The 19,024-nt window shown below is 37.1% G+C and overlaps 1 protein-coding gene across 3 annotated transcripts in view; it reads right to left on the bottom strand.

Annotated features, from left to right (window-relative positions):
- Nucleotides 1–19,024, bottom strand: part of Grm1 (glutamate metabotropic receptor 1) — a 386,960-nt gene that overhangs the window by 43,652 nt on the left and 324,284 nt on the right. For all 3 annotated transcript variants that reach the window (XM_058581872.1, XM_046448775.2, XM_046448784.2), the window contains one exon: nucleotides 12,928–13,054. In XM_058581872.1, the coding sequence (XP_058437855.1) occupies nucleotides 12,928–13,054 (127 nt within the window). The remainder of the gene's footprint in view (nucleotides 1–12,927; nucleotides 13,055–19,024) is intronic.

Genomic DNA, 19,024 nt, shown 5'->3' with positions numbered 1-19,024 from the left:
CAGCAGCCGCTTGGGCCCCTGGGGCCTGGCACCGGGCGGAAGAGCTGCGGAGGCCAGGGCGGCTCTGCTACGGGCGCAGACAAGCGCGGACGCTTGCCAGGGCGGCTCTGCTACGGTCGCAGACAAGCGCGGACGCTCGTCAGCGCGGCCCAGAGTTTCATTTCTAGAAATCTGGTCTGGAAACAGAAGCAGCAGTTTGTATAATCCCAAGAACTTGCTTATACCAGGAAGCTGTAAGGGCAACATGAATATTACTGAGGAGATGTAACATGGTGGCAGGCGCAGAGAGATCAAGTCTCTGACATCTTCAACTGCGCAGGCATAGGGAGCCGTAAACTGTCTAAATGCTGTTTGCTCAGGATCACTAGGCAATGCTGAGCTGACGTGGATCTGGGGTGTACAGGCTGGGCCCCTCAGAACACACACACAGAGCCCGAATCGGAGGCAATTAAGCTCCGGTTCGCCTGCTTCGTGTGACTCAGCACTAACGATCCCGCTGAAATAATTGGCCGGCCCTTAGGAACTTACAGAGGTAAAAGCCAACCGAGCCTTCATAGGCAGTGGCCACAGGACTGAAACGGGGATTGGGAGAGACAGTCAGGACCCACCCGTTGCATTGGTCATCCGGCAAAGGGAACAAACGGTCACCATTTGCATGGGATATCACCATGGCAGAGAAATGGCGTCATGGGCGGAGGAGATAACTGCAGTGAAACCAGCGCGACAGGTGTGTAATCCCCTAGCCATCTCTCTCCACACAGCGGGGAAACCTTAAGGGCCACTCCCAGCTCTCCTGTGAACGCAATAACCAGACCGAGGGAACCAGGAGTGGCGCAGGACTCGCGGCGCGGAACTCCCGGCTACCGCTCCCACCAGTGCTGACAACTGAGGTCTCTTGCACCAGCTACCGGGGGCGTGGCTACAGGAGGGCAAGCAAATTCGCTGGGGGATCTCAGCCCCAAGCTCTACAAACTTAGGGTCTGAGGGAGGCAAACAGGGAGAGTGAGCCCAGGTGTTCATGAAAACAGGGCTCCCAGGAGCAGCAGACCTGGCGTGTAGACAGTATTGTGGTGAGCGCCACAGGTGAGCACGGCCTGGCTTGAGGAAACACAAGACAAGGCCCTAGACACTCAGGATTGGAGACCCGCCCAGTCTAGGAGAAAGAGCTGCTGCACAGTGAATGGTTCCCACCTATTGAGAGGAGAAGCTTGGCCCAGTGGGCACAGCTCCACCTACTGGAAGAGAAATTAATAGAACTCTAGGACTGCATTTATTATTATTATTATTATCATTTTTTTTTCTTCTTTTCTTTTTTTTTTCTTTCTTCTTTTTCTTTCATTTTCAATTTTTATTTGTTGTTGTTCTTTAATTTTTTTTCAATGTTTCTATTTTTTTTAATTTTTTTTTATTTTATTATTTTTTTTAATTTTAATTTTCATTTTTTATTATCACTATTATTTTTGTTAAAATTTTTTTTCCGTCTTTTCTTTCTTTCTTTATTATCTAATCTTTATTATTCTTGTTTCTTTTGTCTTTTCATTTCTTTTCAATCTTCTTATTCCCCCTTCCTTGAATTCTACCTGCCTACTCTCATTCTCTTTAGTGACTTCTTCCCTTCCCTTCTAATATCTTTCCTCTCAAGCATCAAATAAATCTATAAGAGTAAACAGTAACTCAGCAGTCAAACAGAACAAGAAGTAACATGAGCAGCATAAAAAAGCAAGGAAGAAAAGGAGTGCAAACAATGAAGGACAGCCTAAATATTCAGGAGGACCTAGAGTCAGCAGAAAAATGGTCATATAAAGAACTCAAGGAATACCTTAGACAGATGGAATGGAACCTTAAAGAAGATACGAGACAGCAAATCCAAACAGTGAAAGAACACTTTGAAAATGAATTACATAGACAGATAAAAGAAGAAGTTAAGCATCTTTATCAGGAGATTGAGATTATAAAAAAAAACCAAACAATAATTCTAGAAATGAAGGAAACGATAAACCAAATTAAAAACTCAATTGAGAGTATCACTAACAGAGTGGAGCAAGTAGAAGCCAGAACATCAGATAATGAAGACAAAATATATCATCTTGAAAAGAGCCTAGCCAACTCAGAAAGGCTGGTTAAAAACCACGAGAAAAACATCCAAGAGATATGGGATAACATAAAGAAACCAAACCTACGAGTCATCGGGATAGAAGAAGGTACAGAGATTCAAACCAAGGGAATGAGTAACCTGCTGAATGAAATAATTACAGAAAACTTTCCAGAAATAAAAAAGGAAACGGATATACAAATTGTAGATGCATACAGGACACCGAGCACACAAAATCACAGTAGACCAACGCCAAGACACATTGTTATGAAGATATCCAATATACAGAACAAAGAGAAAATACTAAAAGCTACAAGAGAAAGGAGGCAGATTACATTCAGGGGTAAACCAATAAGGTTAACAACGGATTTTTCATCACAGACGCTGAAAGCGAGAAGATCCTGGAACAACGTATTTCAAACACTGAAAGACAATGGATGCCAACCAAGAATTCTGTATCCAGCAAAATTAAGCTTCAGGTACGATAACGAAATAAAAATCTTTCATGATAAACAAAAGCTAAAAGAATTTGCAGCCAGAAAACCAGCATTGCAAAGCATCTTGAGCAAAACACTACACGAGGAAGAAATGAAAAACAATAACCAAAACCATCAGTGGGAAGTGCCTCTATAAAGACAGAGGGTGGGGGGAAAGCTAACCATGGAGAAACAAACTAAATTAAAAAAAAAAAAAGAAGATAAATAATCAAACATGGCTGGAAGTACAAACCATATATCAATAGTAACTCTAAACATTAATGGCTTAAACTCTCCAATAAAGCGACATAGGCTGGTAACATGGATTAAAAAAACAAATCCAACAATATGCTGCCTCCAGGAGACACATCTGATTGGAAAAGACATACACAGGCTGAAGGTGAAAGGTTGGGAAAAAATATACCATGCACACGGTCCTCGTAAGCAAGCAGGGGTGGCCATCCTCATATTGAATAAAATTGACTTCAAGACTAAATTAATCAAAAGGGATAAGGAAGGACATTATATACTGTTAAAAGGAACCATTTACCAACAAGACATAACAATTATCAATATTTATGCACCAAATAATGGTGCTGCGACGTTCATAAAACAAATTCTCCTCAAGTTCAAGAATCAAATAGACCACAACACAATAATTATGGGTGACTTCAACACACCTCTCTCACAATTGGACAGATCCTCCAAACAAAAGCTGAATAAAGAAACTATAGAACTCAATATCACAATCAACAACCTAGACTTAACTGACATATATAGAATATATCAACCATCATCAAGTGGATATACTTTTTTCTCAGCAGCACATGGATCCTCCTCAAAAATAGACCATATATTATGCCATAGGGCAACCCTCAGTAAATATACAGGGGTGGAGATAATACCATGCATTTTATCTGATCATAATGGAATGAAACTGGAAATCAATGATAAAAGAAGGAAGGAAAAATCCTACATCACATGGAAAATGAACAATATGTTACTGAATGATCAATGGGTTACAGAAGACATAAAGGAAGAAATCAAAAAATTCTTAGAGATAAATGAAAATACAGACACAACATATCGGAATCTATGGGACACAATGAAAGCAGTTTTAAGAGGGAAATTCATCGCTTGGAGGTCATTCCTCAAAAAAAGGAAAAACCAACAAATAAATGAGCTCACACTTCATCTCAAAGCCCTAGAAAAGGAAGAGCAAAACAACAGCAAATGTAGCAGAAGGCAAGAAATAATTAAAATCAGAGCGGAAATCAATGAAATTGAAACAAAAGAAACTATTGAAAAAATTAACAAAACTAAAAGTTGGTTCTTTGAAAAAATAAATAAGATCGACAGACCCTTAGCCATGCTAACGAAGAGAAGAAGAGAGAGAACTCAAATCACTAACATACGGGATGAAAAAGGCAATATCACAACAGACACTACAGAAATACAGAAGACAATTAGAAATTATTTTGAAAACCTATATTCCAATAAAATAGAAGATAGTGAAGACATTGATAAATTCCTTAAGTCATATGATTTGCCCAGACTGAGTCAGGAGGATACTCACAACTTAAACAGACCAATAACAATAGATGAAATAGAAGAAGCAATCAAAAGACTTCCAACCAAGAAAAGCCCAGGACCGGATGGGTATACAGCGGAGTTTTACAAAACCTTTAAGGAAGAATTAATACCAATACTTTTCAAGTTATTTCAGGAAATAGAAAAAGAAGGAGCTCTGCCAAATTCATTCTATGAGGCCAACATCACCCTGATTCCGAAACCAGACAAAGACACCTCAAAGAAAGAAAACTACAGACCAATATCTCTGATGAACATAGATGCAAAAATCCTCAATAAAATTCTGGCGAACCGGATACAAAGGCACATCAAAAAAATTGTGCACCATGATCAAGTAGGATTCATCCCTGGGATGCAAGGATGGTTCAATATACGGAAATCAATAAATGTTATTCACCACATCAATAGACTTAAAAATAAGAACCATATGATCATCTCAATAGACGCAGAAAAAGCATTCGACAAAGTACAGCATCCCTTTATGTTCAAAACATTAGAAAAACTAGGGATAACAGGAACTTACCTCGACATTGTAAAAGCTATCTATGCTAAGCCTCAGGCTAGCATCATTCTCAATGGAGAAAAATTGAAGGTATTCCCCCTAAAATCTGGAACAAGACAGGGATGCCCTCTATCACCACTTCTATTCAATATAGTTCTCGAAACACTGGCCAGAGCAATTAGACAGACGAAAGAAATTAAAGGCATAAAAATAGGAAAGGAAGAACTTAAATTATCACTATTTGCAGATGACATGATTCTATACCTAGAAGACCCAAAAGGGTCTACAAAAAAACTACTAGAACTAATAAATGAATTCAGCAAAGTGGCAGGATATAAAATCAACACGCATAAATCAAAGGCATTTCTGTATATCAGCGACAAAACTTCTGAAATGGAAATGAGGAAAAACACTCCATTCACAATATCCTCAAAAAAAATAAAATACTTGGGAATCAACCTAACAAGAGAGGTGAAAGATTTATATAATGAAAACTACAAAACCCTAAAAAGAGAAGTAGAAGAAGATCTTAGAAGATGGAAAAATATACCCTGTTCATGGATAGGCAGAACTAACATCATCAAAATGGCGATATTACCAAAAGTTCTCTATAGGTTTAATGCAATGCCAATCAAAATCCCAACGGCATTTCTTGTAGAAATGGATAAAGCAATCATGAAATTCATATGGAAAAATAAAAGACCCAGAATAGCAAAAGCAATTCTAAGCAGGAAGTGTGAATCAGGCGGTATAGCGATACCAGACTTAAAACTATATTACAGAGCAATAGTAACAAAAACAGCATGGTACTGGTACCAAAACAGGAGGGTGGACCAATGGTACAGAATAGAGGACACAGAGACTAATCCACAAAGCTACAACTATCTTATATTTGATAAAGGAGCTAAAAGCATGCAATGGAGGGAGGATAGCATCTTCAACAAATGGTGCTGGGAAAACTGGAAATCCATATGCAACAAAATGAAACTGAATCCCCTCCTCTCGCCATGCACAAAAGTTAACTCAAAGTGGATCAAGGAGCTAGATATCAAATCAGAGACTCTGCGTCTGATAGAAGAAAAAGTTGGCTCCGATCTACATATTGTAGGGTCGGGCTCCAAATTCCTTAATAGGACACCCATAGCACAAAAGTTGATAACAAAAATCAACAAATGGGACTTACTTAAACTGAAAAGTTTTCTCTCAGCAAGAGAAACAATAAAAGAGGTAAATAGGGAGCCTACATCATGGGAACAAATTTTTACTCCTCACACTTCAGATAGAGCCCTAATATCCAGAGTATACAAAGAACTCAAAAAATTAAACAATAAGAAAACAAATAACCCAATCAACAAATGGGCCAAAGACCTGAACAGACACTTCTCAGAGGAGGACATACAATCAATCAACAAGTACATGAAAAAATGCTCACCATCTCTAGCAGTCAGAGAAATGCAAATCAAAACCACCCTAAGATACCATCTCACTCCAGTAAGATTGGCAGCCATTATGAAGACAAACAACAACAAGTGCTGCAGAGGATGTGGGGAAAAGGGTACTCTTGTACATTGCTGGTGGGACTGCAAACTGGTGCGGCCAATCTGGAAAACAGTATGGAGACTCCTGGGAAAGCTGGGAATGGAACCACCATTTGACCCAGCTATTGCCCTTCTTGGACTTTTCCCTGAAGACCTTAAAAGAGCATACTACAGGGATACTGCTACATCGATGTTCATAGCAGCACAATTCACAATTGCTAGACTGTGGAACCAACCCAGATGCCCTTCAATAGATGAATGGATAAAAAAAATGTGGCATTTATACACCATGGAGTATTACGCAGCACTAAAAAATGACAAAATCATAGAATTTGCAGGGAAATGGATGGCACTAGAGCAGATTATGCTTAGTGAAGCTAGCCAATCCCTAAAAAACAAATACCAAATGTCTTCTTTGATATAATGAGAGCAACTAAGAACAGAGCAGGGAGGAAGAGCAGGAAGAAAAGATTAACATTAAACAGATACATGAGGTGGGATGGAAAGGGAGAGAAAAGGGAAATTGCATGGTAATGGAGGGAGACCCTCATTGTTATACAAAATTACATATAAGAGGTTGTGAGGGGAATGGGAAAATAAACAAGGAGAGATATGAATTACAGTGGATGGGGTAGAGAGAGAAGATGGGAGGGGAGGGAGGGGGGATGGTAGAGGATAGGAAAGGTAGCAGAATACAACAGTTACTAATAGGGCATTATGTAAAAATGTGGATGTGTAACCGATGTGATTCTGCAATCTGTATTTGGGGTAAAATTGGGAGTTCATAACCAACTTGAATCTAATGTATGAAATATGATATGTGAAGAGCTTTATAATGTTTTGAACAACCAATAAAAAAAAATTAAAAAAAATAAAAAATAAAAAAATAAAAAAAAAAAAAAAAAAGATGTGAAGCTGAGTCAGGCTGTTGAATTGGTTATGCCAAATGAAATTTATCAGTAAGAAAGCTGGATTTGTCACCAGTGAAGTTTCAAATTTTAAAATATATTTCATAAATCCCAATTCCCACAACATAGGCAAAAGTCAATGACAGATACTAAAGGCATCTCCATAGGTGATCATAAATTTGTCCAAGTCTAGCTGCAAAATATCACTATCCTACTCAGTATATCATATACAGATAAAAAATGTCTTTATGCTACAAGGAGATTAAATATTCTTGTGTTTTAACAGTAGCAGTTTGTCATGGAAACAGCCAGAAACATTCTGGCAACTCCACCATGACTGCTTTTTCTTTGGGGAATATCCTAAATTCTTTTCCTTCTGTGAAAACCAGACTCTTCAATGCCAATTCAGACTCACTCAAAACAGAATCAATCACCTGTGGATTAGAGCTGATAATTTAAATTTTGAATAACTTCTTCTAAGTTGACTTTCTTTCTTTTCTCTTCTTTCCTATATATTTTTAGATTTTCTACATTTGAGAAGTATTAGCTTTGTTCATCTTGATGGAATTAACTATAATGTCCAAATTATCTACATGTAATGTAATGAGTTTTTCTTTTTTTTTTTTTTTTTTTTTGGTGGAGAGGTGGGCATAAAAAAGTGTTAACCAGCCACTTGGATGTTTTTGGGTCTCCCAGGACTAGAAGGGGTAGCAATTACCTTTAACCAGTGGTAAGTCATGTGCTAAGCCTACTTGACCCCTAGCCTATCTGATTGAAAAGAAGACTTTATGGTGTTGTTCATATGACATTTGAAGTCCTGAGAACTTAAAGACTTGGCAAATGTTCATGGTTACTGTTATCCCAGAGAATCCAGAGCCATCAGACAAGTAAGTTTCCTGCTAGGAGAGTACAAATTACTGAATAATATCTGAGACGTGGTGACAACTCTAATCCGAGGACCAGAAGCTACTTCTAATTTTTGAATCAAATATTTGAGAGGCTAAAGTTTGACATCAGACTTCTTTCTAATTAGATCAAGTCAAATTTAACATGAATCAAGAAGTAAAGAAAGGCAATAACTATTTCACCCAAAGCTTCTCTAGGCAATTCCTAATAATTCCTACTACTTTATGATTGTATAAGGCCTCAGAGAAATATGCTTTCCTTAATATTATTTCATTAATATCAGTTGACTACAAGGTGAAATTCTATTTCTAATTCAATGTCCAGCTTAAATGTTCCTTCTCTTTTTTTTTCCTGTGAAGGCTTTTCTCTTCCCAGGGAAAAATAATCGCTTCTTTCTTGGTGTTTGTATGACATTTTGCACATATCCTTATTGTAGGACTTTTATTCTAATTAACTGTTTACATGTGCAGTTTCAAATGACACTCCTCATATTTGTTTCATTCTTCTGTAAATCCTCAAGTCTCCAAACATGCCTCACACTAAACAAATAGCAGGGTATCTAACAGAATTAAATAAGGAAGTAGGTAGTAGTGTGAGAGGTCACACAACTGTTGTGATGCAGAAAAATATTAAATTTGTCACTTCCTGTAACATTAATTTCTGTTTTTTGAGGGAAGTTTCAATGTAGTCTTGTCTTTCTGATAAATCCTCTTATGCTATTTGACATTTTAAAAGAAATAAATAGTATTGGATTACTTATAGTTGGTTAGTGAATTATTAAACTACTGTCATGTTATATATCATTGTGAGAGAATCTTGTTTATGCATCATAAGACATAAAGCATAAAAATGCTGAATTCAAATGTGCATTTTCCCAGTAAGAAAATATGAAAAACTTAAAAGCTTCAAAAAACACTTCCTCTAAGAAATGCAATGATTTCTCTTCATAGCCAAAACATGACACATCCCAATGAAAAATTTAAAGTCACTTAAAAGCATATTTTATTCATTGATATTAGCATCTTTGGAATGTGTAAAAAAGTAGCTATCTAGAAAAGTAATTAAAAAATATTTTCAGAAAATCTACCTTCAGGAAAAAAATCATTCCTCAAATTTTGATTTCTCGTTTAAATTAAAATTTAATTAAAAAAATCCACTACTGAAAACAAAAACATCTACTTAAAGGCAGTGCTTTTGCTCTTCAGAGTATTTCTATGATTTTGGTATTTCATGCCAGTGGGTTTTCTCTTCACAACTACCACTACCATGGCAACATCAGCAACACATTGCCACGTCCCCTGCCCTTGCTCTGTGCTTCACATGGCAAATGGGGTCTGTTTTTCCACTCATGTCTGCAAGTGAAAGGAATGCAGAAATAATAGGTGTCATTAAAATATATGCATAAATTAATATGCAGGATGCATGCTCTGTAAGATCCTAAGGTAATATTTACAAAGTGGTTTGGATATATGATCCAAGAGTAGCTGCTTTGCAGAGATAAAGGCAGAATCTGTGCCATTGCCTGGCTCGACTCATTTGACTGTTAAAGTGACTTACATCTATGATGCCTCACAATATGGTACATCTTTAGAAAAAATAATTACGCTATTATCCTTCTGTGTATAGTCAGAGAGGCTTTCTTTTTGCTTTACCAGGTTAAAGAGTCCTCATCAATGGTAGTTATGATTTCCAGTGGGCTGACAATATACCCACAATGGAAGATCTCCAGGGAATAAAACGCATGTCTTTGAGTTCCATTATTACAATATATTAAATCTTTTATAAAAGGTTTTCTTTTTTGGTATCTTAATGTTTTAAAATACGATAAAGTTCTTTTTCATGTATGAGGTAAACTCTAATTCAAGTGAAAACAGAGCAATAGGAAGTTTGGGAAAGTTCAAAAGAAGGTGGACAAGAGAAAAAAACTCTTGTACTTCAAAGCCAGGACTTCTGACTTCTAAGACCAACCTAAGAAAGGGATCACTTTTGTCTTTGTGTCTCTTCAATCATCTGTGATCTCAGAGAGCAGAGAGGAATGACTGTTAAATCAACCTCAGCTCCAAAACAGAACTGGCCTCTGTGGGACCTGCTTATACAAGAAAAAGATGCCCAGCAGGAAGCTCATATTATAAAGGACCAGAAAAATTAGAAAAGAGACAACATAGAGTGAGGGGGGTGGATTGGGTCCACAGGAGGCTGGCAAAACTTTTCCATGCCAGCCCACTGCATGAAAAAGGAGATAAATGACATCAGAGGGACCATTGCCCAGGGGAGAAAAAACCCTGGATTTACATTCTGATTTTTCTAATAAACAGCTACATTAATCTAGATGAACTTGGATGAGTCCCTTCTGTCTAATTCTCCAATTTAACAAACATTTACTAGGTAACTCTTATGTCTAAGGCATTGGGCTTTGAGTGAGAGGGTATTTTAGTACCATAGCATAAGAGTTTAAACCTGAGGAAGGGCAGGCACTGATTGCATCAGAATCTGTAGGATCCCACCCCAGAACTAGCAAATGGGAATCTCTGGAGGTGGCTAATTCCTGAGTAATTTTTAGGCACATGAAAGTTTGAAAGCCAGCTTTTAGGTAGAGTTTTTTTTTTTTTTTTTAAATGAGTGCAGTATGTACCTTCAAAAATATTCTGATCTAATTTCCTTTTCTTTAAAAAGGGCCTTTGTACTAGGTGATTTCCAAAAGTTTTCTGATAACTCACTTTAATGTTTTTTTTGTAACAGTTAATCTTTTACATGGTACTATCACTTAATATGTATAATTTTAGTTATGTGACCTGGTTCTACTTATCCAGCCATTTATAGATGGTTTGAATAAACCACAAGAATTTTATTGTTAGATTCTTCTTTAGAATCAAGTAAAAACCTCCTCTTCTCCTCTGATGCTTTCCCCACCCCACATTTTTTACATTGGTTCATATTAGTTATACATAACATTAAGATTCAGTTTGATATCATTATAAACGATGGATTATAATTTGCTCTAATTCAGTCCCAAGTACTTCTCCTTACCCTCTCGTCCTCCTCCCCTTGTTCCCTTTCCTTTTCTCTACTGATCTTTTTGGTATTTACTTACTGTTTTTTTTTTAAATTTCTGCCTTGTGCATATACATAATGGTGAGATTCACTGCAATATATTCATATATTTTACATAGGAAAGTTAGGTCAGATTCATTCCACAGTTTTTCCCTTATCCCTTTCCTCATCCCTTCCCCTCAATCCCCTTACTCTACTCTGTTGATCTTTCTTTTATTTGATAGTATTTGATAGAGTCCTGCTTAACCGCTGAGCAAATCAGAGCCTTTTTGATTTTTTAATTTGAGACAGGGCCTCACTAAGTTGCTGAGGCTGGCTTTGAACTTTAAACCTCCTGCCTCAGCTTCCTAAAATGCTGGGATTACAGGTGTGCACTACTGTGTCAGACTCTCTTTTTTTCTTTACTCTTGACTAGCTTCCACTGTCAAAGAAAACATTGGACCTTTGACTTTCTGTGTCTGGATTATTTTACTTAGTGTGGTAGTCTCCAGTTTCATTCATTTACCAGCAATTGCCATACGCTCACTTTTCTTTATGGCTGAATGATACTCCATTGTGTATATATGCCATACTTACTTTATCTACTTATCTGATGAAGGGCACCTTTGTTGGCTCCGTAGCTTGGCTATTGTGAATTATAGAGCTCTAAACATTGATGTGGCTGCACACCTATGGTAGGCTTATCTTAGATCTTTTGGATACATACTGAGGAGTGGGATAGCTGGGTCATATGGTGGTTCCATTCCTTCTGTTTGGAGGAATCTCTATATTGTTAATAAGTGGGCAAAAGAACTAAACAAACTTATCAAAAGAAGAACTACAAATGGCCAACAAATACATGAAAATATGTTTACATCTCCAGTAATTAGCAAAATGCAAATCAAAATTACCTTGAGATTCCATCTCAACACTCCAAAGCCCTTCAGTAGATGCACATACTTTGATCAATTTCTTTCCCCAGTACCCTCCTTTTCCCTCCCCTCCTCTCTCCCCAAATCAGATTGCTCCAATTTGCAGATTGATATTTATTTGTTGTTAATTGTATATGTAATTATATATAATTTTTATATACAATATTCATCATATATTCATACATTATGTATATTTATATTATCTAATATGCATACTTATATACATTAATAATAAAATAAAATCCTTCAGTATTTCTCCTGTGCTAAAGCCAGAATAAACACAGGGTAAGGTTATGTGGAAGTCCCTGTCACCACTGCCAGTGTCCTGCCTAGCCTTGTTTTCAACCACTTTTCTACCAGCCCTTTGTGTCTACTGATTAGCTACATGTGCTGGTCCCATGGTTTCCCCAGATGTATTTCAGACTTTTAAATTTCCCATGTTTTGTTTCCTAGAATTCCTTTCATCTCCTCATCTACCTTTTATTGCACTTGATAAATATCTATTATATTCTTAATTTATATAATTTCCCCATGTTTCTTTCCTTACATATTTTAAGCAAAATAAAAGCTAAGATTGTATCTCATCCTTTGTACCTTTTCAGTCTATAGTTGTGACTCATAGTAGATATTCAAAAAATGGTTGCCAACGTAAGTTCAGTTAACTAGAAAAATTTTCGATAAAATATTAAAAAGGAAAAACTGAAAATACCTCTAAAACAGAATATCCTACAAAATAACAGCTCACTTTTATTTAGATGTAAATGAGATTTCTTTGAAATATAGATTATGGAAAACTTATAAGATGTCTGTGCATACTGTTTGACAATAAGCAGTTAGAAAGTGTGGGCTGTAAATTAACGTTGAAAAGACATAATGGCTCACATTTGAATGATGGACATTAGAAAGCACAATAGTTAGGGTCAAACAAAGTTTACAGTTGAAGCTGCTTGTACCTGTTAGATCTGTATTGGGCCACCACCCCAGGTCACAGGCTTTGCAGGTGAACTCATCTTGCACGTATTCATTCTCCTTGCAGGCTGTGCAAATCCAGCAGCAGCTCACTTCTCCTTTACGTATGACCTGTAACACAGGGATATTTCACATCCTAAAGGTTTTCTCCCCAGAAAAATTCCTATATGCTGAGGAACCTTAAGAACATAGATTAGAACATATAGGATTATCTTAGATTCAATTGTGAATCTCAATTTAGCCCATCCTGGCTTTGGAGATTTTTAAATAATAATTTATTTTATAGATTGAAATGATTGTATTATTTTATGGTTTTAAAAAATAAGACAGTTTAAGTTTTTCCTTGTTTATATTCATATTTATTCATTGCTCCAAGGGTAAGAATTATCTTTTGCACTGAAAAAAAGTGATGTTTAGCCACAAAAGTTCTTTAAAAAAAAAAAGAGAGAGAGAGAGAGAGAAGAGAGAGAGAGAGAATTTTTTTTTAATATTTATTTTTTAGTTTTCGGCGGACACAACATCTTTGTATGTGGTGCTGAGGATCGAACCCAGGCCGCACGCATGCCAGGAGAGCGCGCTACCACTTGAGCCACATCCCCAGGTCCCATACAAAAGTTCTTATACAATTAAACCTTATTAGTTCACAAAAACAGGGATTACAAAATTCTGTTGTGATTATGAAATAGAATTATAGATAATTTCATTCTTCAGTAACTTTTTATACATAAGGCCAGAGTGATGGCAAAGAAAACATAACCAGGTATGGCTCTGTCTGACTTGCTCTAGTGAATTCAAACGATCCTGTTAATTGTTGGAAGAAAAAGTTTTAATCTGAGTACTTTAACTTTTCCCCATTTTCTATTTGTTTGTAAATACTTTCACACTTATTTGTACAAAACTAAACATCAAAACACCCTGCACTTTAAGTGAGTTTCCTGTGGATGGCATATAATTAGGTCTTGCTTTCATCTCTTGTCTGACAATTTTTGCCCTTCATTGCTTAATAATTCACTTATTACAATAATCAATATGGTTTGCTATGTCTTTTCATTTTTACCTATCACATTTGTTCTTTGTTCCTTTTCCCTGTTTTCCTGCCTTCATTTTTAGCATTCCATGCTATTCCCAATAGTGGCTTAGTAGCTAGACCTCTTTTTGTTTCAGTGGTTGCTCTTTCATTGACAGTAGGCACCATTAACTTATCACGTGTATATTCCACTAATACTTTGACAATATACTACATGCATAAAATTGTATGATGTAAGAATCCTACATTAATGTTCTTTCATTTTTCCTTCCCATCCTTATGGCTACCATTTTAATACACTACTTATAAGCATTTTATAGCACCATCTCCCACAACTACCTTTTTACTTCAAACAATTATTTTTAAGTAAAATTGTAAAAATCAGAAAATTTGGAATCAGAAAACATTGTTATATGACCAAGGTGCAGTGGTGTATGCCTGTAATCCCAGCTACTGGGAAGCTTGAGGCAGGAGGATCTCAAGATTGAAGCAATATAGTGAGCCTCATCACAATGAAGGAGGAGGAAGAGGAGGAGGAGGAGAAATATGAGGAAGAGGAGGAAGAGGAGGAGGAGAAAGAGGAAGAAGAGGAGGAAGAAGAGGAGGAGGAGGAAGAAGAGGAGGAGGAGGAAGAAGAACTAAAAACTGGAAAAATGCCTTTGTCTTTGTCAGCTTGGCAAATTCCATTCCCTAGAAATTGTTCTTTACTTGGACTCTAAGATTTCCACTCTACTTAAATGCAGATTAATAGTCAAATAATCAAGGGAAAATCTCTGGAAATTTATGGGACTCGCTTTTTTTCTTTCTCCTGAACAGATCCATCTTCTCCCTTACCTATACTGCAATTTCTAGCTTCCTTGGCCTCCCAAACTATGATTCTGTCTTCTTAAATTAGCAAGATGACCAAACTCTGTTTCTCTAGTTGGACAATTAGGAAAGTTCCTCCAGGCAAAATGCTTGAGTGATTTTAGGGTTTACTTTGTTTATCTCCCTTCGCTTCTCTGGCATCAGGGTCATGTACTCCCTTCCAATGTCTGAACACAGACCACGGTTGTTTCATGTTTTATCAAGTTTTTTTTTTATTGTTTAGTATAGAAGGCTAAGTATGAGCCCTGTTATCTCTCATTTTAGGAGGAGAAGACCTTCCCTAACATATTAGAAATTATTGAATATTTCCATATGTAGAGTCAGAATTGAACTGTAAATATTTCCATGCTTTAAAATGATAGAAACTCTAGACTTCATGAAAATAAAATGATTTTTCTACAGATAAAATTGAAATTTATACCACTGTTTTATAATTACATAAAAATACCAAATAACAGAATATTTTGAACAAATATAAAACATTTTTCTTTTCCTTACTTTTAAATAATTTTGAAACTAAAATGAAATCAAGTCTTTTTTGAAAAAAATTCATAACTATCCTCAAAAATAGAACATTTACATTCCCAATCATCATTTGTTTTCTAACTGATATGAGAAAAATTCAATTAATAAATGAATGTTTCTTTCTTATTAGAATAAGCGGTATCGTAAGAGACAATACAAAATATTGTATGTTACTTCACCTACCTTTAATTTTTCTTTTCCTATTAAATTAGTACCACTAATTAGGGAAACTCAAAAGATGATAATGCTAAGCAATTTATTAACTTCAGTTTTTCTGTCCTTTTAGTGTATCCCAGCTCATTATTCCTCCAATCAAAGGTACTGAGATAAAAGAGGCAATATTTTACCAGAAAATAATGTTAGAATATCCTTAGTTATTTTTCATTTTGATGAACTTGTTGCAACGTTTCCATTATTGCAAAATATATAGAACAATAATGTTCCTTAGACTGATCTCATATAGTACAAGTTTCATAAATTACATGATTGAAGTCATGTAATATTTGGGTTAATTTTGACATAGTCATACATGCATGAAATTCCATTTGCTCCATTCCAGTCCCCAGTGCTTCCTCTTTCTCTCCTCTATCCCTCCTTCTAGTCTCCTTCCTCTGCTCTCCTGGTCTTTCTTCTATTTCTTGTGTTTTAAAAAATGGCTGCTTCTTAGATAGACAAAAAGGTGGAATTCACTGTGGTAGGTTTGTTCATGTACATGGTGTTGTGTTTGGCTGGTTGAAGGTAAGAAGAAGAAATGATCAATTTCCCAACCCCGTCTCCCAACCCCAAACCCTTTTCTTGGGCAAAATAATCTGAAGACACATTTAAAGGAAGAAGAAAACAGGGGGGAAAAGGAGGGAAAGGAGAGAGGAGGGAAAGAACGGATCAGAGGCCAGTGAAAGCAACCTGTAGGGTCCTTTCTCTTGCTTCCCTGCCATTTTCTTTTGTCTCTACTAAACCATGTCTCCTTCACAAATATTGTTTCCTCAAGTCTGGATTTGTTCCTTCTGTGTTTTAAAAGTGGATCACTATTTATGTTTTTTTGTTAACTACTGAGCAACTAAGGCTTGGAAATTGAAATTTGCATTTGTAGGATACATGCCAGTTCACATAATGAAAGATAGCTGAGCAAGATGTGGCCATAGGATGATAAGAGCTTTGGGCTGGCTCCAAGCCCAGCTTTGGCAGATTCTAGTTGAGAGAGATCAGGAGCAAGAGACTTAACCCCTCTCGGTTTCAGATCCATCATCTGTAAAATAAGGGTGGTAACGCCTGCTTCATAAAAGTTGTCTCAAGGAGTAATTGAAATGATGTAGGTAAAGCATCTGTTGCAGTGGAACAAGAACATGCTTGGTTGATGTCGGTCCTGATCTCCCTCCCTTTGCCTTCCCATCCTTTTTTGTTCTTCACCATAACAAGCAAAAGAGCATCAGACTCCGTATATGAGACCCGTCACTCCAGACCCTTGCTATTTGCTTACATGACATTGTCCATAAATTAAGTGCTTCCTCAGACTCTCTTGGCCTCCCTTGTCCCCTGTGCCCTTGGCCACCAGCTTCACTTCTGTGAATACCAGCTCAGCCTCTAATACTATTGTTTCTTCTTCAGACACCTTCAGTTGTCTTTCTCTCTCAGAAAGTACGTGCCAGATCCCAGAACTTCCTCCACTGGACTCACTTTCACAGAAATCCTAGCCAGACCACAGGGGACACACAGGCTCTTTTCCTTCTCACTACTTCCAGAACCAGAAGAGGAAGCCAAGTAAGAAGACATGGATTTTGGCTTCCTCAGTCATTACTTGAGGGGTCAGGTGATGCAACTCCATGTGAGCATAAACTTTGACCAAAGGAAGCAGAAAATAGATACATTCATTCTTTTCCCCTCTTTTCTCCAGTAGTGTGAATAGTCTGCCCTGAGATCTCTGCAAGGCTCAGTCAGTAGTCATGTCAATGAAGCATGGTCCTTCTCAATAAGGTATTTTTTTTGTTGTTATTGCTTATTTGTTTATTTTTGTTTTTCCTCATTCCTTCTTGTTTACTTCCCTTTCACTCTCACTCTTGTTTTTCTGAGATTGAATCTCCAAATAATTCATTGCATACTTTTTTAGTATTCAAGGGAACCTGCACTGAGATACTTGTGAATACATTTTCCAGGATCTCTTATCAACTGTCTTCTAAATAGGTTTGGTAAAATAGAATGGACTGATGGGAAATTGAAGAGAGAAAATAGAATTGTCTTCCACCCCAAGGAGCAGCTCAGGTAGAGGCTGTGCATTCTTCCTCTGGCCTGAGAGTGGAATGAATTTTCACTGTTGCTCATCTCTGAGTTGATCTCAGAGTGCCTTTGAGTGTCTCCTTTTAAAAAGCTTTTGTAACCAGTTTCCTATATTAAGTTCCCTGTATTGAATCACATGTCATGGACTCTACCTGAAAAGATCCTAATACAATACATAACAGTAAAGAATATAATTGAATTTGCCTGTGTTTGTGGTGTTACTGAAATCATTGTTTTCCTCCATAAGATATTATATTTATAAGAGATATATTTCTAAATATAAGTAACATAAGGAAACTGGGCTTTTAACTACTTCTAAGGAAATTATCATAAGAAAGTTCTATACGTTGTCAGAAAAGACATCCAATTATTATTTTAGCATTTTAAATGGCATTGGATATTAAAACTGAGTAGCCTTTTCCTAAAGACTTTATTTCCCACTTGATATAAATGCATGTTTGACAGTCACCTTGAAGCTGCCTCTCTCCTGTCTTCACGGTGGCTACTGAGATCTAGCTTTCTGCATCCTGAGCCTGGTAGGGGGCAAATTAGTGGTATTAGAATGTAAGTGCCATTATTTGGTAAATGGGATTCAGATTTCATTTGTTTCTTTACCTCCCAAGGTGTTTATGGGAAACAAACACCACCACACCCCTCTCCTGGTGCTACTAAGAACTGGCATATTTTCCTCCTGCAGGGCACACAATATTTCTAAAATTGGCCCCCAAGAGATTTGCACTTATTGTGAGTGCTCTGTAATGGCTCGGCAGTGATTTCTGTGATCTCCTTCGATGATACTGAATGGGTATAACACAAACTCACTGCCAGAAATACTTCAGTATTTAGGCAAAAAGATGTCGGCAGACAGCCTTGCCTCTGAATTTGAGGAGGAAAGAGGCCTCTCTTCTGGAATGCACAAGTGGGAATTCACATGGTATGTGACACCCAGGCATGGCTTGCCAGCACTCAGAGCAACAGGAGAGAATTATGACAGGGAGCTGGAGCACAGGGAATCCTTGAAACAATTATTTTTTCTGCCATTTCCCCCCCCCCTTATCTCCTGAAATACTTTGTGGTTTCATAGACCGTTTCACAGTGGTTGTCCATGGAGCAGAATCAATGCTATATCCACACTGGAAAGGAGGCCTGAGTCAAACATGTGACACCCTTTGGGTCAGAGAAGTATAAGAGCTCAAACTTCTGCATACTCCTCTATATGTGGTGTCAGTTCTCAGATATGCTGGTTTTGTTTTTCTCAACATCAAGAAAAGACGATACAACCAGAATCCATTAGTCTGGCATCTTATGGTAAAGGACAAGAAGTTTGGAGCTTCTGGATTTCAAAGGACGTACTTCTGCATACCACCAGATGGCCCCATGTGAAAGAATTC

The sequence above is a fragment of the Marmota monax genome, unplaced genomic scaffold (assembly GCF_021218885.2).
Source record: "Marmota monax isolate L192 unplaced genomic scaffold, Marmota_monax_Labrador192_F-V1.1 WCK01_AAM20220418_F8-fsc00030, whole genome shotgun sequence".
Lineage (NCBI taxonomy): Eukaryota > Metazoa > Chordata > Mammalia > Rodentia > Sciuridae > Marmota > Marmota monax.
This window is presented reverse-complemented; position numbering and strand designations above follow the sequence as displayed.